Here is a 26,447-nt window from a genome sequence, read left to right as displayed (position 1 = left end):
GTTTTTATTATTTAAATAATAAATATTGAAGCGGAACTTACATATTTTTAACATCCCCTTACTGCTTCACATCTCTCAGAGGAACATGAGGGTTTCTGTATGAATGGAAATATACACGAGTCGGGGAAGGCGAGGGAAGGTGACGATGAGCAAATGAAGATAAAGAATAACTGCATAGTGTTTCCTAAGACTGGATCACGAAGCCAAGCAATTAACAAATGAAATACCTTGGCTAAGTAAGAGAGAGAGAGAGAGAGAGAGAGAGAGAGAGAGAGAGAGAGAGAGAGAGAGAGAGAGAGAGAGAGAATCAATGGAGCCATGGTGAACATATCTGAGTTATGCATTCAGTGAAATACCAACAAGGGCGAGGCTGTGCAGCAGACACGGGTCCACACTGAGGAGAACAAGTATTTAGCACCAGCCCGATCCAACGTAGACGTGTGTGTATGTGTGTGTGTGTGTGTGAGAGAGAGAGAGAGAGAGAGAGAGAGAGTCGTTATTTGGGTTTGAGTGAACAAACAAACGGTTGTATTTGTTCTGGGTTTCTTTGGTGAAGGGGAGGGGGAGGGGGAGGAGGGACGCAGGGCCGGGGTGCTGGGTGGGTTATAACGCACGAAATAACCTGATAAGTGTGTCATCGGGAAAGACAGCGGCGGGCAGACCAAGACAGCCTCCTGCCGTCACTGGGGGCGGCGAGGCGTAACACACACGGGGGGCGGTGGGGTCTAGATGTGCATTCTCATCCTGGCGACGCCCTGCGCTGCTCGAGGGGGGCGGGGGGGCGGGCGGCTTGGCTGGATGGCGTAACCTTGGCTCCGGCCTGCCTGGGATGCATGGCCAGTGTGGGGGTGGGGGGGCGGGAGGGGTGAACCAAGGCCATGGCCTCGTGTGGGACACGCTTCGTCTGGGCAGCGGGTGGAGGGGGTGTGCGTGACGGCGGGGCGGGGCGGGGCGGGGCGGGCTACTGAGCTTGTGGCGGGTCGAAGGAGGTGTCTAAGGTGGTGGTGTTTGTTGCAGGGGCGGGCGGGGCCTGACGCAGCGGACGTGGGCGTGTTGGGTGGGCGGACGTACCAGCGTGGGTCATACGATTGTCGGCGGCCGCACCAGTGTTCTGTGTGCGGCAAGCGCTTCATCAACACCAGCCACCTGCGGGACCACATTCGTCTGCACACAGGGGAGCGCCCCTTCTCCTGCCGTATCTGCGGCCGCTCGTTCGTCCAGCGGCAGCACCTGCGGCAGCACGAGCGGGTGGCCAAGTGCACGGCACCGGTGTGCCTCACGTGCAATCAGAGCTTCACTAACAGAGAGGAGCTCACCATGCACATGCGACTCCACCTCCTGCCCCCCTCCCCCTCCACCCTTCCCCTAAACACACCCACCACCTTCCCCCACCCGCAGTGACCCCGGATGAGTGTGACTAGCTAGTGATGTGGCGGGCTGTTGCTCCCCTCCCCGTGTTAGAGATGTGAGAGAAGGCCTGACATTGTCTTTGTGTGTCGTTACAGACGATGCGGTTAATACTTGGGGACTTGGGTGAGGCGGGTGGCGGCGCGGGCCAAGGGGCCACCACGTTCTCCCGCAGGCCGCCGCCGCCCCCGCCGCCGCTCCCCGCATCTGCCAGCGGTGGGGGAAGCACGGTGGCGCCAGAGCTTGACATCTTTGAGTATTGCCTCAATGATGCCGTGGGAGACCCGCTGCCCGGAGAACCACGCTCTCCCGGCCCCTCCACCCGGGGCGCCGGGGCTGTCTCCGGAGGGGAGCAGCCCGCAGTGCCGGGCTCCCTCCTCTACCAGTGCCGGCCCTTTGCGTGCCGCTTCTGCGCCAAGCGGTTCAAAAGGAAGGACCATCTGGTGGAGCACGAACGGACACACACGGGTGAGCGGCCCTACGTGTGTGCTGTGTGCGGCAAGAGTTTTGCCAAGAAGACCAACCTCAACACCCACACACGCAGCCATCAGCAGCAGCAACAACAGCAGCAGCAACAGCAGCAGTACCTCCATCACCTGCACGCCGCCTAGCGCCCTGCCTCGCGGAGAGCGGGTGCCCCAGGCTCCTCGCCACCTTCGCTGGTGACCAAGGGGCACACACAGTGACTTGTCTCATTTATGGAAAAATGTTTCTGTACTGTATTTTTTACTTGTTCAGAAAATCTGTTGCATAATAAACCTGTGTTACACAGTGATGGATATTTTCATTATGATGGACACCTCGCCCCGGGGACCAGCGGCGGGCTGGCGCTGCAGAGCAACGGTAAGGCGGCTGGCTGCGAGGAGGCCAGCGAGGCGGGGGCCGGGTGGCTTGCATGCTTGAGACAACCAGAGAGGGTGTGGTAAAAGGGGGTGTCAGTAAGTGTAGCCAGAAGGGATACTTCAGGAGCAGGGGAGTAATAGTGGGGTGTTACGGTCTTTGCAGGGGAATGTGGATTCGGCTCGCTTTCCTGTCGACGGGGCGTGCGTGGTGCCGTGGACGGTCTACCTGGCCACCGCGTCCCGCTCCCGCCCTTATGGTTGCAGTTCGTGCGGCCGGTCCTTTAAGAAGAAAGCCCACCTGCAGGAACATTACCTCCTGCACACGGGCCAGAAGCCGTTCGTTTGTCAGTACTGCCAAAAGAGCTTCACCCGGGCGCGCACTCTCAAGACGCACGTGGTCGTGGTCCACAAGCTGACCCACAACTAGCGCTCCCAGGCCACAGTTAGTGTCTCCAGGCTACTTACAATGTATTTTGGCCACAGCTGCTTCACTCGCGCCGTTTCGAGCCGCCTCATCTGATGGCGCCTCCAATGGCAAGGCAAATTCGCTAAGACTTGTTGAAGTTTGATGGCCACTATGCATGCTTATCATGTCTGCCACGCTTATGCTATGCTTCCGTGTATCCATGGTGACGTTAACTGATCAGTGGCGTAGTTATGTTTAGTCTTGCGCCGTCGGTAGTCATATCGACCAGCTGCAAGGCGCCTGAATCGATCAATCATTCCTTGGGAGAGGACAGTGACAAGCAGCCGTGACTCCCGCTGTGTCGCGCTGCTTACCCCTTGTGTCAGGTATAAGCCAGTGCATGGAATATCTAATGGATTGGTTTGTTATGTTCAGTATGGCAAGAAGGTTGGAGTATTGGGACGTGGCGGCTGATTGAAATGCAGAATTGTTTGTGGTCTGGTTTAGGCCTTAACAGAGCTTCAAACACACACACACACACACACACACACACACACACACACACACACACACACACACACACACACACACACACACAAACCAAAGTGGACAAACAAGGAAAGCATAGATTGTGACACTGGGGGAAACTTTTATGTTTTGGAATTTTATTTTGTGAACCTGACTGGAGAAGGGGGGGAGGGGGCCGGACGAGGCAGAGTGGCGGCAGGACGGGACGGGACGGGACGGGCCCGGTCCAGGCAGGGGGCGGAGTGGGGGGAGGGGTCAGTTTGCCGTCTTGTTCGTCACGTTCTCCCGGGCCTCGTCGTGTTCCGCTCCGAGGCAGCCGTTTTCCCCTCCGTTTCTCGTAGTGTTAGTTACGTTTCTTTGCCTTGGATGCACTGGTGAGGCGTCTCGAGTATGCACTAGTTGTGGCTTCCTCTCTCTCCGAGTAAAGATGATTGGTTGTGGTTGTGGATGCTGTGGTGGTGGTGGTGGTGATGGTGGTGGTGGTTGGTATGTTGTGGTTATGGTGTGGTGGTGGTGGTAGGGTGATGATGGATGAATGTGGTGGTGGGGAAGGTTATGGTGGTGGGGATGGTGGTGGTGGTGGCCGCACCTAACTGGCGCCTGTGTGTGTGTTTCAGATGAGCGTGGCGAGGCATGGTGGTGGTGTTGGTGGTGATGTTGGTGGTGAGGGCTTGGTGTCGGTGGCCATGAACGTCCCGGTGTCGTACTGGCAGCCTTCGGCGTCCCCGGCGGCGCTACCGTCAGAGCTGGAGTCACTGTGGGGGCGGCGCTGCGGGCGCGGCGGGTTGCGGGGCGCGGGCGAGCGGCGGCACACATGCACGGTGTGCGGCAAAGCCTTCAAGCTCAAGCACCACCTGGTGGAGCACGACGTGGTGCACCGCGAGGAGAAGCCCTTTTCCTGCCCCCTCTGCTCGGCCTCCTTCAAGCGGGCTAAGCAGGTCAAGTACCACATGAAGCTGCACCATCGGTCGCACCTCGCCACCGCCGGTTTGCCGCCCGGCTCCCCACCGTCGATCCTCCCTCACCCGCCGGCAACCTCCTCTCCCGGCCCGGCGCCCCACACTCAGTAGCGGGCCGAAGGGAGGCGTCGCGGCGGCTGTGGCCTCAGCACTCACTCATCTCAGTTCCCAGTGGCTTGTGTTAGGCATTTAACGACTGTTCGTCATGATGTCAGTATATCAAGGCGGTTATTGGTGTATAGTTTTAATGCAGACATTTAAATAAAACTTTTGATAATGTGACGAGTTTAATTGTCTACAGGAGGGTGGCTGACCCGTCTCCCCCCTCCAACAAACCTCTGTTTGGCAGACGCGTTATGAGTTGACGCCCGTGTCCTGCAGGTGCCGCGCCGGTTTTGCCTTCAGCATCGGGGGAGCAAAGCCTGGAGGGGGTGCTGGCCACCTGGGGGTTATCTGCACACTGCCTTGGCACTGAGCGGGGGGGGCGGGTTGCGTCAAGGGAGGAGCAACACAAACACACACACACACACACACACACACACACACACACACACACACACACACACACACACACACACACACACACACAGTGGGGAGAAGCTGCCTCAGCACAGCACCTTACAGAGGACACATGAGGGTGAGGTGGTGCTCGGCAGCCACTGACACCTGGTGTTGTCGTTGCAGGAGGTGTCCCCGCTGGAGCAGCTTCTCCTGAGAGACCAGTCGTGTTCCCCACCCGCACGCGTCAAGTCGGAGCCCAGCGAGAGGGGTGGAGGCGACCCCGAGGAGGGTGAGGCAGGGGTCAACCAGGGTGTCGCGCACGCCCACCCGTACCTGGGCGTGCAGTCCTACCCCAGTCTGGCCGCCCTCTCCGGTAACCTCGGGGTGGTGGGCCTCTCATCCTCCTCGGACCTGGGTTCCATGGCCACCCCGAACCCCGCAGGGCTCGTTAGCGTCATAATGGCCGCGGCGCCGCCTCGCCCCCAACGGCGGGCCAGCAATCCTCTCAACTGCCCCGTCTGCGGCCGCGTGGTGCTCTTTCGCTCAGAGTTCGAGAAACACATGCGCACCCACACAGGGGAGAAGCCTTTTCTGTGTCACCTGTGCTCGTACCGCTCGGCGCAGCGCTCCAACCTGAACGTACACCTCAAGTCCGTGCACAAGCTGTACCTGCCATCCTCCGGCGGCGCCGCCAGCCAGCCGCCGCCCTGGAACGGCAACCCGGACAGCAGGTTCATCGGCTGAAGCCCCGCGCTCCCTCCCCTGGTGCCGGGTGCCCCACGGTAGAAACATGCCTCCTGGGGCCGGGGCTCGTGGGTGGCGCTGCGTCGTGGGGGCTTGTTACCTTCACCGCGGGGACGCCACTCGTTCGCTATTGTTTTCTGTCGTGCTGGATTACATTGCGGCGGCGTGTGAGTGACACGGGGACTTTGGGGTCATGGGTGGTGCACCTGCTGTGTCGGGGTGGGGAAACAGCCTAGTCGTGATACAAAAAAACAACAACCTTTATATATTACATGGGTAGAGGACCACATAAGGGGTGCACGTAATAGTAAATCTATTTATTCTAGTGTAATACGGGAGGTGCCACAGAAAAAAAATAGTAGTGGGAGGAGTAGGAGGAGAAGGAGGAGGAGGAGGGTAGGGTGTTTAGGTCACAAGTGCCACATGACCCTGGACCTACCTGGTGACCTTCCTGAAGCATGACACGTCGGCTTCACGCGTGGGTCACCGGGGTCTTGGGCGCACGTGGTCAGTAGGCAGGTGATAGGCAGCGGTTAGGGAGGTGTGTGTGTGTGTGTGGGTGTGGGTGTGGGTGGGTGTATGTGGGTGGGTGGGTGTATAGATATGGGTGTCGCAACGCTCATGTGGGCAATGTGATGTTCATGGGTCCTGTATGTGGGTGTGTGGGGAATGTATTGTGTACGTGTGTGTGGGGGTTGTATGGGTATGTCTGTATGTATGTGGGGGGGGGGGGGGGTGTAGCGTGTGTAGTGAGGGTGAGGTGCAGCGTCGCCAGATTATCGTATTCACCACATTGTATTTATCATTTTTAAGCCTCAAACTCTCGTACCTGCACAAATAACGATAGAAAATTAAAGTTAGCGTTAAAGCTGTTATTTATTGATGCTCTTTTTTTTCTTTTTGCCATAATTATCGGTCCGAAATTACGAAAATAAAATGCGATGAGTACGATAATTTGGCAACGCTGGTGAGGTGTGATGCTGCCCCTTTGAAAGAAACACTATGAGCACGCAATTCCCTTCACCCATAGAGGCGAGAAAGCTTTACCATTGCCACTGTTGTTATTATTATTATTATTATTATTATTATTATTATTATTATTATTATTATTATTATTATTATTATTATTATATCGATAGCGTTAAGTTTTATTGCCTTGTTTCGTGATGCAGATTATAATAGACATATATTCTACACAGTATTCGTTCGTATCAATAACGCTCTCGTATACGATTATATTATTTTGTAATGAATGAGGTTATGAGGGGGCGGGGGAGGGAGGGGAGGAATAGCTAGGGGGAAGGGGAAAACAGGGGGTGGGGGTGTAGGTTAGTGGTGGGATAGAAGAGGAGTGAGTGGAGGGGAGCAGTGGTGGGGGGGAGGAGGGGTGCAGCAGGAGTGGTGGTGGAGGAGGGGGTGTGAGGAGCCCTGCCTAAGATGCTGTTATTTCTTTGCAGCGGTTGCCATCAGTGTTCGCTGCGGAGGGCGGAGGAGGAGGAAGTATGAACGTGTTAGGGCCGATGGGAGCAGGAGGAAGTATGGATGTGTTAGGACCAATGGGAGTAGGCAGTGGAGGAGCAGCAGGAGGAGGAGGAGGTATGAGCATGTTAGGGGTTGTAGGAGCAGGTGATCCTGGGAGTGGGGGAGCAGTAGGGACAGGAAACATGAACATACTAGGGCCAACAGGATCAGCTAGTGGGTCAGGAACAGGAGGAGGGGCAGTAGGAGCAGTGGGAGGTGGAGGGGAAGGAGGAATGGGAGGATTGAGCGAGGCTGAGCGACAGGCCTGGGCACGCACGCTCGGGGCCTGGCAGATTTGGTCATGCCCAGTCTGTCACAAGAAATTCGGGATGCGTTACTACTACGAGCGTCACCTGAAGTGCCACAAGGCGGAAAAGGAGCATGAGTGTCCCTACTGCCCCTTCAGAGCCTCCTACAAGTGGAACCTGAAGAGCCACATCATGAACAGACACAGGGACAAGCAGCCACCGCCCTAACGCCCCCACGGTAATGGCGACGCGGAGACGATCAAGAGTGTGGACTGGGACAGGTATAGAGGAGAGGGGGAGGGAGCTGCAGGGGTGAGGGGGACTTGATGGGTATGGGTAATGGGACTGGAGTTGTTGGGGTGGGAAGGACTGGATGGGGACGTAGCAGGGATGGGACTGGTGTTAAGTTTAGCTGGGCAGGGTGAGAGGGGCTAGATGAGAAAGTGAAAGGGGTGTGGATAGAGTGGGGGCTAGGATGGGACTGGGTTGTGTCGGGGTATGGCGGGGTGAGAGGGACTAAATGATGGTATGGGATGGCTTAGGGTGGATGGGGGCGAGGATGGGGCTGGGTGGAAGGAAGGGACTGGACGAATGTGGGAGGGTTTAGGATGGGGCTGGGTTGTGACGGGGTATGGCGAGGTGAGAGGGAATGAATGATGGTATGGGATGGCTTATAAGGATGGGGCTGGGTGGAAGGAAGAGACTGGACAAATGTAGGAGGGTTTGGGATGGGGCTGGGTTGTGTCGGGGTGAGGCCGGTGATGGGGTGTGGCTCGTCAAGGAGGTAGGGGGGGGGGGTAGAGACGCTGCTGTGATGGGAGGCGGTCACTGGGCGTCTCCTTGGGATCGTCTCCTTGTTCATTCTGTTGTGTCATGAGTTGTACCGCGTAGAACTAGGTTTGGTATTTATTTTAATAAAGCAACTTAGTTCTGGTTATTGTTTTCACTTATTTCCTTCATAAAGATAGTGGAAGATAAAGAGAAGAATCACCATTGAACAACAACAACATCTACAACAACAACAAACAAAAAGACAAGCGAAAAAAATATACTGTAATTTTTGTATTCGTTTTCATTTTCTTTTTTTCGCTTTGAGGTCGAGGCTGGCAAAGGCTTGTCGTGGATTGTTGGATCGCTGGGCTGTGTGCTCCCCTCCGCCATTTGTCTGTGGTGCTAAATGCTTTGGTGGTGGCGGTGGTGGTGGTGGTTCGGTTGTGATCTGCTGGTATTCCTCACTGATTGATGAAAAAGTAATGATGATGATGATGATAAACGACAGATGCTGAACTGTTTATAGTGGTGGTGGTGGTGGTGGTGGTGATGGTTGGTGATGGTGGTGGTGGTGGGAGAGTCCGAAGGCTACAAAAGGGGCTCACTTTCTCTCGTTACAGGGCCTCCTTCCTCTCCCCCGGCGTGAGTACCGCTTCCCCGGCCAGGTAGACTCACCCTACCGCTGCTGCTGGTGCGGGAAGACCTCCAGCACCCGCTATGATTACCAGAAACACCTCAGAACCCACACCGGGGAAAAGCCCTTCCTCTGTCCCGTCTGTTCCTTCCGCACGGGAGACCGCTCAAGCCTCTCGAAACACGTCCGCCGCCACCACCACCACCACCACCACCATCACCAGCTCCGCCACCACCAGCCCCAGCCTAGAGAGACGCAACCGCTCCCTCACCCCCAGCAGTAGTCAAACGTGTGCTGATAAACCAGCCGGTCCGTGCGTGGGCGTTGCTTTCATCCTTTGTGCCTGACGGAGGGAGGTGGTCTTCCCCCCTCAACCGGGTGGAAGCCTTATAGATTTTCCTTCTCTTTCCCCACGGGTGAATCCTCTTCTCTCTCTCTCTCTCTCTGTGCCCTGTTGAGGTATTGTTGTGTGTTGGGGCGTGAGTGTGTGTGTCCTGGGGAGGGAGGGGAGTGTGTGGCTGTGACAGGCTAACCAGCGGACAGTTTCTCAAGGGTGCGTGTCCTCTTGTTTCAGGCTGGGGTGGTCAGGCTGGACGTGGGAAGGGAGGTAAAGGGAGGCAGCATTACTCCCATGTATTTGCTTGACGGGGTGGAGGTGCTGCCCTGCCCCCTCTGCGGCCGCGTCCTCCACACCCGCGCCAGGTTCAGGAGCCACCTTGAGTATTGCCGCCGCGCCGCCAACCCTCAGTTCACCTGCCAAACCTGCCACAAGTCCTTCGCGTACCGCAAAGACCTGGTGAAGCATGAACGCACGCACACGGGGGAGAGGCCCTACACGTGCCATTACTGTCCCTTCAGGTTCTCAGACCGCAGCAGTCTGGTGAAGCACCGCCGCAGACACCACCCGTCGCCTCCGCCGCCCCCGTGAGGCCGTCCAGGGGGCAGCGCGGAGCGTGAGGGCCGCCATTACTAGTAACGCACGCTCGAGTGTCATGCCTGAGTGGAGGGAGTGGAGGGCGAGCGTGTCAGGGAGCGGCCCCTTAGTATGCAACACACCTGATAAGCTGCTTGTCTTGTCTCCTTGCAGGCCGGCGGGGCGGGGCAGCTCACCTCTCACGCTCAGGCCCAATATTTTACTTTAAGCGGGGAGGAAGGACTTCGCTCAGGCCTCTATAATAGATCATGGCCTGGTGGGCAAGAGGAGCTGGGCGCCCCAAGCCCCTTTGTACTGATGATGGCGGAGCAGCCACGGAGCGGGGCGGGGGAGGTGACTTGCCCGGTGTGCTTCAAGCTGGTGGCCAACGAGCGGACCCTCAAGCGTCACATGGAGTACCACAGGCAGGCCTCCAACCCCAGGCACCCCTGCGGCCACTGCGGCAAGCGCTTCACCTTCGCTGCCGACCTTCAGAAGCACTTGCGGGTCCACACGGGGGAGAAGCCCTTCAAGTGCTCCCGCTGCCCCTACCGCACGGGGGACCGGAGCCACCTGGCGCGGCACGTGAGGGCCCCGCACTCCCCGGAGCAGCACAGCCTCGACGCCGCTGCCACTTCCACCACCGCGCACGGGTCAGCTCCGGCGTGAGGCTCTCGTAGTGGCTGAAGTGGCGGGTGCTGTGCGTTGACGCGTCCGCCTGTCAGTGATGTGAGTGCCGCGGCTGTGGGGGCTGTGAGGGTGGTGGTGGTGGTGATGATGGTGCGGCAACTTTTGGGGCTCGTGTGATGGCGTCCTCAGAGCAGAACTTTTGACGTCCCCGCCATTCTTTTGTCTCACGGCATGAATTGTAGAGGCTCTCCACAAGTACATCATTATTTTTTTTAACCCAGATATTACTCGTGCCGTTCGTTATTTGGAAGTGATGTTATCTTATCTTTGTACAGTGATGGCTTATTAATAAACATAAGAGAGACTATCTTGGTTCAGACATGCGTGTTACTCATCCCGGGGACCTGTATGACCTGCGGCGCCGCTGCCCGCCTAGGCCGTGACCTGTGGAGGCTGACCTTCCAGAGACACCACGAAAATATAGGACGAAAGCGATAAACTTGACAAGGGTGGCTGGTCTCATGTTATGTCTACTTATCTATAAACATTAAAACACAGGCCAGCACCGCGCAGACGCTAATTAGTTAAAAAAAAAAAGGCTTCTTGGCCACGTGGCAAGAGTGGATGTATAAGTGGTAAACTCACCTGGTTTTCGAGACACTGAGTCACCTGTGCTTACCTTCCCGCCACGTGGGGTCGTGTGGGGGGTGGTAGGTAGGGGGCGAAGGAAAACATGTCAGGCTTACAACTTATTCTGTCCTGAATGTGGGGCTGCAGGAGTGAGACTGTGTTTCTGGTGTTGCAGGGTGTGGCTGGCCTGTTTTCTGAGATGTTGCTGGGCGTGGAAGGTGGTGGTGGCGGGCGGCGGGCGTGGGCGGGGGCGTGGGAGGACGTGCGGCAGGCCATGCGGGCTGCTGCCGACGACATGCGGCGCTCCTCCCCAAGGACGGCGTGCCACATCTGCGGGTCCAGCGTGAGTCGCGCGAACCTGCGGCGCCACATCCGCACCCACACTGGCGAGAAGCTGTACGGCTGCCCGAACTGCAGCTACCGGACGGGAGACCGATCCAACCTGCGGCGACACCACTCCAGCGTCCACCCCGACCAGCCCACCCTCAAGATGTAGCTAGCCCGCCCTCGCTCCGCCGCCCCCGCGCGCTAGCACACACACACACACACACACACACACACACACACACACACACGCCCCACCTATCAGGACAGCTCACGGATTGACGTTAGGCAGCTCATGAAAAAATAAATATAGAAACATGGATCATAAAAGCGACTGAAATATCACTAGATCATCATCGTTGGGGTTTACTCTAGACCATTTTCAGGGGATGAAGACAGGGAGGGAGGGAGGAGGAAGAGGATAAGTCACGGTCAGGGAATTTACGACTGAATATCTGACTTCAGTTGCTGAAAAGTCGTTTACTTACATCCACAAACTACACACACACACACACACACACACACACACACACACACACGAACACACGCGTTGGTCGGGGCCAAATGTATGACTGTGATGAACAATGTGTAATCCTGAATAATCTTCACTGTGCCGTCCTTTTTTTACTCTACCTTCGTGTGGGATTCAAAAACCTTCCAATCTTGACTGTGGGAATCGCTTCATGCCTGCAAAAGTGATCCGGGGCCGCGTACCCCCCGGGGCCTCAGAGCCGCGATATCTGTGTTGTGAGGAACACTGTGTTGTGATGACTGTTGCTAAATCTTCCTGCTGGGGGGAGGGAACGAGCCTCTCTTCGACAGTCGGTGTGGGTTGTCTGCTTTTTATAGGGGGGGTTCGGTCTTTCTGTTTGTAAAAGGTCAGTGGTAAGGAAGTGCATTCATAATAAGGGTATGGTCAGTATTCTATTTTGTTATTTATATATTTTTTTTGTTTCGAGTAAATAAAGAATGTACTGAACAACTTCTGTCATTCCCGGAGACAAATCTGTCACCCTCACATTCCTTGAACCTCTGTCGGGCGTCCTTAGGGCGGGACTTGGGCATCAGTAGTGTTGTCTTATCCACTGTTTTGACGAGACTCCTGCACGGTGAAAGGTACTCTGCACCTCCCTTCCTGCACAGGACACACCCCGCCAAGGGCCCCTCATTCTCATGGTTCCTGACGGTAAGCAGCGTGGCGAGGCGTGTGCGAGTGTTGTATGTGTGGGTCGTCCTGCCCGCGCCAGCCCCGCCACACCTCAAACTCTTGCTCTTTCCAGAGGGCGTACATGGCGGCACTCAGCAGGAGCTCGCAGGAGGACGTGACCTTTCTGGATGGTGGGCGGGCGGTGTCTGGCGGGGCGGCAGGACGCGAGGGGTCAGGGCGGCGCGTGGCGTGCCCGGTGTGTGGCAACGTGACGGCCCGCACGTACTTGGCCACGCACCTCCGAACGCACACCGGGGAAAAGCCCTTTGCGTGCCCCCAGTGCCCCTATCGGACGGGCGATCGCTCGAATTTAAACCACCACATGCTGCGCCATCGCCACCCGCCTGCCGGGGGCCGCGGGGGCAGAGTGTCGAGGGAGCCACAGCTTCCCGCCGAGCCCCCCGCCGCCGCCTGGGATGACGGCACAGCGTTCTAGTGCGGCACCTTCGTCTTCCCGCTCCACGGCCCCCGAGGATTCTGTGGCCGCAACTCGCCGTCACGTGTGTACAACGGGGACGCGAGCAGCCTCGTGCGGCGATGAGGTTGTGTCGCTTCTCGGCAGCTGCGCCTGTCGCCGACAAAGCACCGGCGTCTGACGTCAGGCGCCTCGGCACTGCATTTACCGTCTGCTTTAAGGATGGAAGGAAACTATAATCAAGGGACCACGTGTTAACTAAGGCTTCCAGAGGACACTTGTGGGATTGAGAGAGAAATATGGGGCAGTATTTTGAAGATAATGATATAGTCCTACACACTGTACATAAATGTGCACACCAGTGCAGCTATGCATTAAGAAACAAATCAGTATTATGCAGCTAGGAGAGCGCTGCCGTATTGCTAGCGTGACAAGTCCTTCCGGGGACACAAAACCGAGTGTGACGCGCGGCGGCAACAGTCGTGCAAGTCACGCCGCATCCTGTGCTGTGGCTCACCAAAGTGTGATCTGTGTTCCTTCTTTGTTGACCTGCTTGTCTTGTGTCGGCACTCGGGCGCGGGGCCTGTGGTGGAGGCGGGCGCATGGTGGTGGTGGTGGTGGTGATGGTGGTGGTGGCAGTGACTTGGTACTAACCTGGTTGGGGTGTGTTGCAGACGCTGTTGGCCCAGGGGGTGTCTCCGCGTCGCGTGGCCCGCCTGGTGTGCGGCTCCGACACGGTGTGCCCTCTCTGCGGCAAGACCTTCTCCTACCCCGAGTCCATGATCCGCCACTGCCAGGGCCACCTCCCTAACTCTCACCGCCTCCGCTGCTCCGCCTGCGGCAAAACCTTCCACCGCAAGGACCAGTTCAAGTACCACCTGGCGCGGTGCGAGGCCCGCCACCTCGGTCCTCTCCTGCTCGGGGGGCCGCGCTAACCCCGCCCCACCCCCCACTTGTTGCTCCCAGTGATGATCAGTTGATTGTTTTATAACCTCAACATGACCAAAGGAAGTTAGCTGCTGTAATAGGCTTTTATTAATTATATTTCTATGAAGTGTGTTACGTGGGATTTATAATCAAAGTGGACGTGAACGCAGTGTCAGATCACAGTTATCAAGTGTTTGTTAATTACCTCACTCGTCTGCCGTCACCTCTCATGTTGATTTAAGTGACTGTTCTACCTCCAGTTTGTTCTTCTTGTTGTCTCGTGTTTCAACGCTTTCACACGTCTGTGAAGTATTCAGCCTTCGTCCTCACGGAAGGTGATCAGTATATTTCTATTAGTTTATTCCGTTAAGGCACAACGACAGTATTGGAAGTAGGTAAGGGTTATCCTATATTTTCTTATCACATTTCCATTAAATAATAAGTTTTGCACAATTCTATTTTTGTTGAGTATAGGTTTTGCACATCGTATCTACTGGCACGCAGCGGGTTTGTTTCCTGTGGGTGGCCGCGTAGCGCCGCCCCTGTGTTATTCAGTAATAAAAGGTGATGAATCATGAACGCCTTTGTTTACAGGGAACACCTTGGGCTTGAAACAAAAACATTTCAAAACATGACACAACAATAATGGTCTGCATGAACGAAACTAATATTGAAGTAGCCTTAAACTCATAAGCTGACCCTCATCACTCCCTTCTTTCCTTCCCTTCCACCCCATTTAACTCACTCATAAGCTGCCCCCCATTACTCCCTCGTCTCCCAGCCCTAACCCCTTAACATAGTCACAACGAGAAGGATGAGTGACGGCAGGCCGCTGGACGCCGCACATCAGCCACGGCAAACAGTAGGTGGAGGGCCAGCAGGTGGAGGGTACCGCTGCTACTATAGGCCTCTTCTCTTCCAGGATTGCGAGACGGTGCGGTTCAGCCTGCGGTGCCGCTGCTGTGACAAGTCCTTCAGTAACCGCTCCAACCTGCAGCGCCATCTCGCCTCGCAAGCCAACTACCGCCCTTACTCCTGCCCCGTGTGTACCAAGTCGTTCGCCCGCAAGGACGTTCTCAAGAGGCACCTCATGAAGCACAACCTGTCCCAGTCCCTGCACGCCATCCTCACCGAGCCGCCGGGCATCGTGTCGCTCGGTCCGCCCTTCTGAGCCAGCGTCCTCGGCACCCAGCTGATTTATATGTGTTAAGTTGTGCTGCCTGGCGGGGAGCGTGACTGTCCTCCCCGCCAGGTAGTGGTTTTAAGTTAGTTTGGTCGTGTTTAAGGTTTACACCACCTACAGGCCTCTTCCTCGTCATGCCTCCTTCCTCCAGCACTGATCAGCACCTGCCAGGCCTTCCTCTACACACACACACACACACACACACACACTATACAAGCCTAATTCAGTCATCTAGAGATAAATTTTTGTAGTAACACATAATAACACTCATAATTAGGGTATATGAATAACTTAAATGCAATCATCACTTAAGGAACTAATCTTTAACACGATATAGTACACACTGAATAAGAGAAGGGTAATTTATCGATGGAGTTCAAGGAGTAGGCTACCGTTTATAGCATCTTTATAAAGGTTAAATTTCATCTGTCCGTCCACAAACGTAAATTTTAATAGATAGGCCACATTCTCATTGCTACATAGCTCGTGAATTGGTGAAAATGTGTTTATATGGTAATGATTCAAATCGGCATGTTTGGGATTTACATAAGAAGGTGTAATAGTTCTTTGGTATACATAAACATTCAAATATGTTATTAAAGAAAGCTGAAGTCAACGCTATCGAACAGTCGAACACGTTGATTTTCACCCAGTCACGAGCCGGCAAGACACGTGTCGCCACCGTTGCCAGATTATCGTACTCATAGCATAGTATTTACCGGTTTCTGACGCCTAACCATTGCCAAGAAACATCAGGATCTTACTCTTTTAACGATAACTATAAATGAGTTTCGTTATTGGAGCCCAGAAGACAGTTTGGGAGAAGGAAGTCCGGAAATATAAGCGGCTGAGTACGACAATCTGGCAACGTTGTACGGTGTGGCGCGTCTATCAAAAGTCACGTGGAGGGACAGAGATGATGAAACTGAGTAGAGTCACATGTTAGGGACCACCTGACTCCCCACGAGGACCACAGCACAAGACAGGCACAGTTCCAGGCAGTACAAAGACAAGAAAGTGTTCCTGCAGTTGTTATCGCAGCCATTTTATCCAGCTCCCAGACAGTTTCAGGCAGTTCAAAGGTAATTAAGTGTTCCTCCAGTTCTTATCGTTCTTTTCACAGCTATTTCATTCATTCCATCACACAGGTTCTTAGACACTGCAAATATAAGTAAGTGTTCCTCCAGTTCTTATCGTTCTTTTCACAGCCATTTCGTTCATTCCATCACACAGGTTCTTAGACACTGCAAAGATAAGTAAGTGTTCCAGACGTTCTTTCTTTTCACAGCCATTTCATTCATTCCATCACACAGGTTTTTAGACACTGCAAAGATAAGTGTTCCAGCCGTTCTTTCTTTTCACAGCCATTTCATTCATTCCATCACACAGGTTCTTAGACACTGCAAATATAAGTAAGTGTTCCTCCAGTTCTTATCGTTCTTTTCACAGCCATTTCATTCATTCCATCACACAGGTTCTTAGACACTGCAAAGATAAGTAAGTGTTCCTCCAGTTCTTGTCTTTCTTTTCACAGCCATTTCGTTCATTCCAGCACACAGCCCCTGACTTCCCCTCACCTGCCACGTTGATCTCAGGTGTTCGTTGAGCACACAAAATTTGGCTGGTATTGTTAGACGTTTTCGCCCTTCAAGTCAACTGTTTCCAAAGGTCGAAAAGGGGATCAGTCGGGTTCTCATGAGTGGTATTTTAGGTTCACGGTACAGAGGAAGGGTCGAACTACCACCAGGGGCATAAAACTAGTCCTGGAAATGCCCACAACTCCTATGAAAGCCTTGTCAAATTTGTGTTCTTGGGCGATGAAATGTTTGATGATACGACCCTTATTAGTAACCCTTCAGAGTTTGTCTTTCCACAGTTCACTATTAGGTAAATATGGAGATTAACTACGCGCCTCCAATATTCCCCCCACGAGAATAATAACCTTCAAATGGTCTCACTTAATGTTGTACTTCTATAGTTTTACCGGGGCATCATATACAGGGGACAACTGGACGCCACCCCACCCTCCACCCCCCCAGTCATTAGTTAGTTTTCATATTTTTCATATAGTTTTTGGCTCTGTGCAGCACCATGTCTTTGGAAACAGACCAAGTAAGGGCTAGTGAGTTGAGTAGAGTAAGCGCCGTTGGGTTACTATTTCCAGTTAGATTCGTCTGGCAGGCTTGGTCATATAGGTTAGGTTAGTCAGGAGGGTTCAGTTCCTACATTTTTATTTACTACGGCCACGGAGTTACTAATTTAGCTGCAATTGAGCTAGGTTGGGTGGGCAGGTTGGGTCAGTTCTTTATTTTCTTTAGCCATGGAGTTACAAGTTTTGTGGTGATAGGTTACCATCCCTAGCAGGCCTGTACCCTTGGGGGGCTATGGAGGGCTTAGCACCCTCCTGATCTCATTAGCCTCCCCAGAAGTTCTTCACTTAGAAGCAAATATAAATGCATGACTGTGTTATTCTAGTAGAAAGATATGTAGTAAGGAAAGGATAAAAATGTAAAACCCCTTACAATGGAAATAACCCCCCTCCTTGAATTTCATGTCTGTGCTATGGGCTTGATCGCTAGGTTAGGTTAGGTTAGGCAGGAGGGGTTGTTAGGTGTCAGTGTTTCAAAAGAAGACTGTCCAGGTAATCTACATTTTCCCCTCAAAAGATTTATAAAGGCAGCAGGGAAGTAGTGTTTTCTCACTGTGATCGTTCCTTAACTCTTACTAATGCATCGCAGGATAGCTTAGTGATAACGTACAAAGCCTTATACTCACAGAGGCATCCAATTACTCAAAGATATATAAAGGAAGTAGTTTTTTAATGAAGGTCTCCTATGTACACATTCCACAGTTCACAGTATTACAAAATAGATCAACGACATTGTACAAAGCCCAAATTTTTATGAAGTCATCCAATGATATGAAGGAAGTAGCTAGTTTATCACTCAGAGCTCCTGAATACACACTTCATAGTTCAGCGTGTTGCAGTTTGTCATCAGTAGCATACAAGACCTAAATGGTTACGGTCATCCAATTACTCGATGTTTCATAAAGGAGTAGCCTGGTTTATGCAGTGATAGGTCCTGAGTAACTATTCCCTAGTTCACGGTGCTGCTGGATAAGTCAACAATACTGTACAAAACCTAAACGCTTGCAAAGTCATCCAATTATCCAATTATTTGAAGATATATAAGTATGTACTAGGGTATTTTCACCTTGTGATGGCCCCCTAATCCAATCAACCGTGCAGTGCTTGTCAGGATAAATCAGCGATAGTGTACGAAGCCTTAATACTTGCCAAATAATTCCATTACTTGATGATTCCTAAAGAAGTTGCCTGTTTTTTGCAGCGATGGCCTTTTAGTACACAGTCCACAGTTTAATGTGTCATGGGATGAAAAAGCTACACCACAAAGCTCAAGTATTTATGAGCCCCTCCAGTCATTCAGAGGTGTAAAGGAAGTAGTCTGCATTTCTCTCAGATTGCTTGTTATTTCACACCCTATAGTTCAGTGTGTAGCAGGATATGTCAGTCATAATGTACAAAGCCCAAGTACATGCAAGGTTGCCCAATAATTTAAATATCAGTTAAGAAAGCACTTATTTCGTTTTCTCAATGTACCTGCTCACTCCTTGTTCAGTATGTCATGGGATTATTAAACGATACTGCACAAACCCGAGTACTTCAGAAAGCGTCCAGTTACTCAAGGGTGATTTTTAAAAGAAGCAGGAAACAAAGATGTTTGTAAAATTTAACATACATGATTTGTTGAAAGGAATACAGAGGAAAAGAGGAAGGAAGGCAAGTCAAGGCATTTGCCAGAACTGCTTTGGAAGTCATAAGAAGTGTTAGATAGGGATGGCTATGCTTCATGTTTTGCAGGAAGGAATAGTGAATGAAATGAAAGTGTTAGAGTGTGGAAAGCTTGTGTAGTCATTCTGTCAAAACCCTTTTGATATTCTATGAAAGACTTTGATAAGAAATACTATACTGGACTGGTTCTGTAACCGAACATAAAAGTGAAAACTGAATATGCTAGAGTGAGGAGAGTTAATCCAGTTATTTTGCCGTACCCTCAAGGGATATTAAAAAGACTTGAATATGACATAGGTCAGGGTGTTTTTCTACAGAATAAGGAGAAAATGATAATATGAAATTGAGGAAAGCAAGTGTAGTTATCTTGCCAAAATCAAATTCCAAAGGAAATTTGATAAAGGGGTTTTGATATGATATGTTATGCTAGGCTACCCAATTTATTGGAAGGAATAGGGAAGAAAACGATAAAACTAGAGTGAGGAAAGCCAGTCTCATCATTTTGTCAAAACCTCCTTGGATGTTATAAGAAAGGCTTTAATATAAATTTTTAGGCTAGTTATTTGACTGGAATGAATAGGGAAGGAAATGAAAATTTTTGAGTAAGAAAAGCTTGTGCTTTGCCCAGAATTCCAAGAAAATTATAAGGATGGCTTGAAAAGTAGATGCTAGGTTAGTTGTTTTGCTGAAAGGCATTGGGAAGGATATAAAATTTCAATGGCAAGCAAAACTTGTCATTTTGGAAGAACATCAAGATTTTCTGAACTAGCTCCATTGCCAGAAAACCTAAGGAATCATGCCAGCAAACAAGGCTGTGATTTCAATGACTGCTGAGTGCATGATTCTTTTAGGTCAAAAGGTCATGCATTCACAATGCAAATGGGAGATGTTTTTACTTTAATTTGTCAAACAAAACATGAGTAAACAAAGAAAAGGCTTCATCTGCTGACAGTAGGCTGTGGAAGGAAATAAAATGTATAGTACAAATAGAAGCAGTCTTAACACAAAGGGTTCAGTCTGGTTCCTCTGCCTCAGTCATTCAGTAAAGAAGTTTGGGTATTTCTCCACACAAAAAATTGTGACTTAGGCAAATGCACATTTAAGGAAATGACATGAAAATCCATTTAAGAGTAATAATCTCATTTCCAAGAACAAGTAGAGGTTTGAAAACTATAATGATAAGTTTCTAATTATACAGATTTTCTACATTTTCAAGTCTTTAAAATTGCTGGACAGTAGTTTTATCTACTGCCCTCTTGCAGACTCCTTACATTCTTATGTTCTTATATCAATTTTTTAATTTTGCTTGGCTTTGGCCCCTGGTGCTCCATTTGAGCAGTGGAGGTATGTACTGTTGATGAATGGCATGTTTGTGATCTTTGGCTGCTCAGCATTTTCAGAGTTAGTCAGGCATCGGTAGCAAGGAAATCAGACCACGTTCACCAAATCCGTGCTCCAACTAATACTGCACTGCTGACCCCACACACTCACTACATTGAAGGTAGCGGCAGGATATGTATTAGAGAGTGGCATATATCAGAGGCAGTGGAATGGAAAACTTTTATCAGTTCCATTAGTTGATCAAACTGATTATGATATTTGATAATAGTAATTATCAGTACTTTCAACATAAATAGTGAACAAGAATAGGTAACAAAGCAAATAACTGATCAGTAATCCTATCAATCCATAATGTGTCTGTGTTCTGGAAAGATGATGGTCTGCAGTTGTGCATCTTTAGGGATTTTTATCAGTAATGAAAGAAATGTAAGACTGGATAAAACATTGTTAAGTTATGGCTGTGATAAGAAAGACTACAATAATACACACACTCACACACACACACACACACAAGGTGGACTCAAGACACAGAGGTGGGACCCCATGAGCACATCTCATTTCCTGTATGTCACAACCAGCTAAACACTACACACACACATGGCTTCATCCACCCAGCAGCAGCTCCAGGATTACTTTTTAGAGGAGGGATGCTGAGGTCTTTCCTGGTGCAAGGGGGAGCTAAGGTTGTGCCAAGAGAAAGGAACATTTATTTGTTTCAAAATTATGGAGGAAGGTTGAGAGCTGAGGGTAGCTGAAGCCAAGCCCCTCATGGTGCTGCCACTGCACTCACCTATATGCACATGGAACTAGAATTTTATAAGTGCTACAGCTGTCATGCAGAAGAAGGAATGACATGAGGCAGCATAATCATGGCATTTACTCTTTCATCCCAACCTTCTTAGGAGGAAATGAATGGTGTACCTACAGTACTTTTGCTTTCATTTATTTATCAATTTCTTAATTTATTTATTTCTACTGTAGGTGATCCAAGCACAAATGCATTTTATCCTATAGTTTTCATGCATATTTTTCAGTATTTTTGAAAGGAAAAAATGTGACTAACTAGTATTCTTATATTTTTATAGCAGATGATTTTTAATACAAATGACAAAGGCCAGATAAGCTTACTGATATTCAAGTGCAAACACATGTCCTTTTTTACAGCTTCCAGTAAGATTAGTGTTAGAACTTATAGGGATTTATTTTGTTAGTGTTCTGCTTAGGCAAGTGCCAAGGTTTTGAGGTTAGCTCGTAACTGTGTTGTCTGATGGTAAGAATTGTGTGTATAATTATAGCAAATGATCTTCAAAGGTGTTTGTATCATAGGAAAGTGCATAAAGCTGTGTCTTCACCATAACCAAGGCTGCAGAATTCTAGGATGAGGTCTTTTGTAATGTTTATGCAATAGTAAAGGTCTTCAAATGTTCATGCTACAGCAGAGGTCATAGGTGATAAGATTAACCTAAGTGGAGGGACTGAAGAGGTACAGGTGTAATAAATAATGTAGTGTAAACAGTTTTGTACAGTACATGAGATGGATCCTTAGTATTATACTGAATGTTCAACTTTTATATGACCTACAGGAAGCTTCCATTTATGGTGCAGAAACGAAATTCATACAAGTCTGTGTCAAAATATTTTCTTGATAGTCAAGTGTATATCAAAATAGATGGTACTGAAGTGATTCCAAGTTTTTGAAATATGGAAACTGTATTATGGACATTTACTCTGGACGAGGATTAATGTTATGTGAAAAGGTGTGAAAACACGTTGACTGGAGCTCAAAAAATTTATTTGACAGTCTGGGATGATGGAATGCACAATGGTGGTTAAGTATGTTTAGATACAGATCACTAAGAATGCAAGGTGCAGTTACTGTTGGAGTAAGATTCCACATGTTAAAAAAGGTGTTTGATAAGTGAGGGAGCTATGAATGTAGCTGATGGGCTTGGCCATGTCAGAGCCAAGCTGATGATAATTCATGATCTCAAAGTACACTTATCTCTGCAGTAGAATGCAGGATAGGCTATTATAGCTGTCACTAAACTAATATTGCCAAAAAAGGCTGTGTAAGATGTTGAATGTTAAGTTCTGTGTGGATCGAGTAAACTACTAATCATAGAATGACCTAGGATGCTAACTCTGTGTCGCTGGAGGGCCAAGAATGCCAGAAGAGTCCAGAGGTGAAGCAGGACAAAACTACTGCCCTCAGGAGGCTCCTGGCTGGCCTCTCAGCCGTACAATGCTCAATACACACGATCCCCTCACAGGCCCACCGCCCAAGGAACATCAATGCTCATTTTCCTGCTCAATATTCACTCTGTGTTCCAATGATCTGTGGTAGTTTTTAACGTGTGCTGCTACTGTGTTACTTTAATTTATTCTACTACGTAGTCTTAAGTTGACTTGTGTCGTCCACGGACCAGTCGTTGAGGAAACCCGATGCTCACTCCAAGTTGCTTTCTCTTGATTTTTTGCTCAATTCTCAATTTTTTGTAATTTTTTAGATAATTTTCCTAGTGTTTAGTGTTCCATTGGGCACCAGAGCCAGCCACTTGCTCTGGTGCTCCCAAGCCATCCATGTTGTAACTCTTAAGGACTTTACGTATTTATATGTATTGGTAAGAACGAACGAAAATAAAGTCACTTTTATAAATATGTACCACTGCTGTATTATTTTTCATTTGCTTCACTTCAGAAAACTTCTTCATTTTGTAGTGCTTTATGGATGTGAATTTTCTTTGAAAAAATGAATTTCTTAGATTGTCTGTCTATCTGTCTATCTGTCTGTCCCTTATCTTTACTGAGTCATGAATTTCATCCTCTGCCTCCTTGTGAACTGTATGTTTGTTGTTCTTGTATGATGTGTGATTGTTTGATTGACAGTTGTTTGTTGCAGGGGTGAACCTTCCCGGTGTGAGTAAGCAACACACTACAGCACAGGTAGCAAGACTACTGTTGCAAGGCTAATGGCATGATACGGTTCCAGGACCTCCAGGTGAAGAGTGGTGGTTCAGGTGCAGCAGATCTGTCAAGGTAAGTGACCAGCTACATTTTTTTTAATCTGATGCCAGTAGTGTCAGACGACATCAGTTCTCATAACAAAACATTTCCAGGCCACAGAGAAGATTAATTGGGTTCTCGTGAGTGTTTTGAACATTCATGGTGCAAAAACATTAACACACTATCACTAGACTCATGAAACTACCCATGCCAATACCCTTCACCTCTACAAAAACCTTATCAAATGTGGGTGTGTAGCCCCAGAATGTTTGAGAATATGGGCCTGAGGCTTTGGGAGCCAGATAATTATGTAGACTATAGACTCGATAAGTTAGAATGCCCCCTGTAATGTCTCCCTCCCCTGTTGTTTGGTTTATTTAAATGTGTTCTTAGAGTGTTTGGTGATGCTGCCTTTGGTTTATTTGCTTTTCTGTCACACGGTAAGTTCTGAATTAGTCTTTTCTGGATTTGTTTTTTTCATTATTCCACAGCATAAAAAGAAGCCACTTGAAGATTAGAATCTATGTCCTCATGCACTGTGATCAACCACGCCATATACTCATGCTGAGTGAGGCCATAACATCGTGGGCCAATCTAATCCACTGTTGATTTCTTGATGTGACTTTGTTTTTCACTACACTAACAATGTATGGGAAATTTTCCAAGATATGAATGTCCTCGCCGCACGCATGAACAGACAACTTTTTCATCCAGTAAGCCTCGATACACCTATACTTCGGCCTTGGCCCAGCAGACCTTAAGTCCGATAGGTTTCCCTCCTCTTGCAGTGCCTTTAGACCCACCACCAGAACCTGTTGGCTACTTTTCACTATGCTACCCAACTCACTAAAAGAAGAATTGAGCAGTATCTTGACTCTCATCCCTGTCACTAGATCAGTGGGTGCGTTACCGTCCCTGATAACCCCGGGTGTTCATGTTTTTACGTAATGCGAAGCGATCAACGAGGCAGCGGAAATGAAAACTAAAATTGAATACAAGAGGAAAGAAAATGAGGATGTGAGAATTAAACTATATACAAGAATAGGATGTGAGAATTAAACTATATACAAGAATAGGATGTGAGAATTAAACTATATACAAGAATAGGATGTGAGAATTAAACTATATACAAGAATAGGATGTGAGAATTAAACTAAATACAAGAATACAAGGATGTGAGAATTAAACTAAACACAAGAATTTGATTGACGGCTGAACGCGGATCTACTGAAGGACATTGTGTGTGTGATATACTTGTCCCTTTAACGTGTGCAGGGGAACAAAGATCACAACAAAATCGTGCCTGGCAACTCTATTCATGCTTGTTCGTGCAGGTGATGCGAAGTGACCACTGACCAATAATTTGTGTGAACCGTTTATCAAAATCTGAATACAACAGGAAATGTGGCTGAACGCGGGTGCATGTCTTTGAGTGTATAATCCAGCTTGACGGACCCAGTTATCGTTATATTTGTACGTAGTGCGAACTGACGAGTTGTAAAGAATTAAACTAAATACAAGAATTTGATTGACGGCTGAACGCGGACCTACTGAAGGCTTTGTGTGTAGGATATTTTTTTTTTTTTTTTTTTTTTTTTTTACAGCAGAGGAGACAGTGCAAGGGCGTAATAAAAAAGAAAACAATAATGAAAAAAAAAAAAGCCCGCTAATTTCTGCTCCTGAATAGAGTGGTCCCTTTAACGTGTGCAGGACGGGAGATGTGTGGGAAGCAGGCAGCGGGGAGGTTGACTAGAGGTAAACGGGTAAAGATGGGAGCTTACGCTATAGCTGCGCGTGGCGGCGGTGCTCATCTCCGGTTCACAACGAGAACAAAAAAACGGAAATAGATAACTCGAGTGCGTGTAACCAAAAAAAGGCGTTATAAAGAAAACAAACAAATCACCACCACCACCACCACCACCAACAACAACAACAACACAACAATAGGCTTAATACTCTAAAAGTAAACACTGAAGAAGCCCATTAGACATGACCTCACTAAATACAGTGCACGCCCCCACACAAGAACTCCGACCTTTTGATCTCATATATTATTTAATGGTGCATCCCTGGGGTAATTAACGTTACTCGCCCTCGCACCAGAGCCCACGGGGTTAGCCTACTCATTACTAATTGTTTTACCTGTGAAGCCGGAGGTGGGGATGACGGAGTAGCGAGACGCCTCTGGAAATGAATTAGAAGATGAAGAGATCTGAATTACCAGGAAAAGCAGATTGGGGGGATATATTTCATCAGTTGTTTAGTCCTCGGTTGTCTCTGATAAAACAAGAGGCGGAGGTTAAATGACGGAGTAGCGGGACACCACAAACTAGCCTAAATTAGAATTAACCCGGTAGCTGCGGGGATCATGTTTCTTAAAGTCCCCTCTAAGCGAGAAAAATGAGAAAAAATCATCACTCACGTAAACCATTTCATAATATATATCAACACATATGTCATTAGTTTATGCATCATCTCTTTTTGGGGGGGGTTATATCATGGCGAAAATTTGGCCCCCATCGCTGGTACACGGTAAAGCCACAAATTTGGCCCGTCGCTGCTACCGGGTTAAACAATATCTCTGAATTTATATTAAAAGAGTATTGGGGGCACATTTTACATCTATTGTTTTGCATTGGGTTGTCTTTAAGCGAAACAAAAGATCAAGAATAGAGAAGCGATGTGGCGTGGGCGCGAGACAGCTTCTTTAGGCCTATCTGTCTTTGTTAGGACTAAAGCACTAAATGGCAGACCTGTGTAGGGGGTCGTAGGGTAACAGGCGTCCAATAAGCCCCGAAATGTGAGAATATGGTCCAGAATTGTAACAAGGGGGAGGTGACGTTGACGCGGGTCGAGGGAGGAAGGTACTGGTGAGCTCAGGGTTGCCGATCTGATTTAGCTGATCGTACCAAATCGGGGCAGCAAAACGTACCAAATCCGTATATATATATATATATATATATATATATATATATATATATATATATATATATATATATATATATATATATATATATATATATATATATATATATATATATATATATATATATATATATATATATATATATATATATATATATATATATATATATATATATATATATATATATATATATATATATATATATATATATATATATATATATATATATATATATATATATATATATATATATATATATATATATATATATATATATATATATATATATATATATATATATATATATATATATATATATATATATATATATATATATATATATATATATATATATATATATATATATATATAATAAGATAACTGGTTGGCTTTATTCAAACCGCATCTTACGTCTCAAGAGTCTTCCTCTCCTGCCCAATACTTGTAAAGTCGTACCAACAACCCTGGACCGTGAGCTCCCCTTTCTCGAGTTCGTTTCACCAGGTTTTTATTTTTTTGTATTTATTCTCTCTCTCTCTCTCTCTCTCTCTCTCTCTCTCTCTCTCTCTCTCT

At 48.8% G+C, this 26,447-nt stretch overlaps 3 protein-coding genes across 5 annotated transcripts in view; all 3 read left to right on the top strand.

Moving 5' to 3' along the window:
* The window catches only part of LOC126986937 (longitudinals lacking protein, isoforms A/B/D/L-like), a 39,252-nt gene extending 31,163 nt beyond the window's left edge, over window positions 1–8,089 (top strand). The window contains exon 5 of one of the 3 annotated variants that reach the window (XM_050843466.1): window positions 6,845–8,089. In XM_050843466.1, the coding sequence (XP_050699423.1) occupies window positions 6,845–7,384 (540 nt within the window). In that variant the 3' untranslated portion in view covers window positions 7,385–8,089. Of the gene's footprint in view, window positions 1–1,505; window positions 2,318–4,826; window positions 5,937–6,844 lie in introns of those variants that run through there. The other 2 variants (XM_050843464.1, XM_050843467.1) reach the window with 2 other exon arrangements.
* LOC126986941 (replication initiator 1-like) lies at window positions 2,543–4,421 on the top strand. Its single transcript, XM_050843472.1, has 2 exons — window positions 2,543–2,691; window positions 3,801–4,421. Exon 2 carries the CDS (start codon window positions 3,801–3,803, stop codon window positions 4,251–4,253), a length of 453 nt encoding a protein of 150 aa, XP_050699429.1. The 5' UTR covers window positions 2,543–2,691; the 3' UTR covers window positions 4,254–4,421.
* A 1,706-nt stretch (window positions 8,090–9,795) lies between the features above and the next one.
* LOC126986790 (zinc finger autosomal protein-like) lies at window positions 9,796–11,230 on the top strand. The gene is made up of 2 exons (XM_050843160.1): window positions 9,796–10,139; window positions 10,882–11,230. The coding sequence occupies exons 1-2, from the start codon at window positions 9,796–9,798 to the stop codon at window positions 11,228–11,230; spliced, it is 693 nt and encodes a 230-aa protein (XP_050699117.1).
* Window positions 11,231–26,447: the final 15,217 nt, after the last annotated feature.

The sequence above is a fragment of the Eriocheir sinensis genome, chromosome 63 (genome assembly GCF_024679095.1).
Source record: "Eriocheir sinensis breed Jianghai 21 chromosome 63, ASM2467909v1, whole genome shotgun sequence".
Taxonomy (NCBI): Eukaryota; Metazoa; Arthropoda; class Malacostraca; order Decapoda; family Varunidae; genus Eriocheir; species Eriocheir sinensis.
The sequence above is the reverse complement of the archived record's forward strand: the minus strand, read 5'-3'. Positions and strand labels throughout refer to the sequence as shown.

Bases quoted from the DNA above. Each gene is read 5' to 3' on its own strand.
- LOC126986790 (XM_050843160.1), top strand. From the start codon at position 9,796: ATGGCGGAGCAGCCACGGAGCGGGGCGGGGGAGGTGACTTGCCCGGTG. The intron at 10,140-10,881 runs GTGAGGCTCTCG...GTGGGGCTGCAG, and splicing joins GCGCACGGGTCAGCTCCGGC to GAGTGAGACTGTGTTTCTGG.
- LOC126986941 (XM_050843472.1), top strand. From the start codon at position 3,801: ATGAGCGTGGCGAGGCATGGTGGTGGTGTTGGTGGTGATGTTGGTGGT.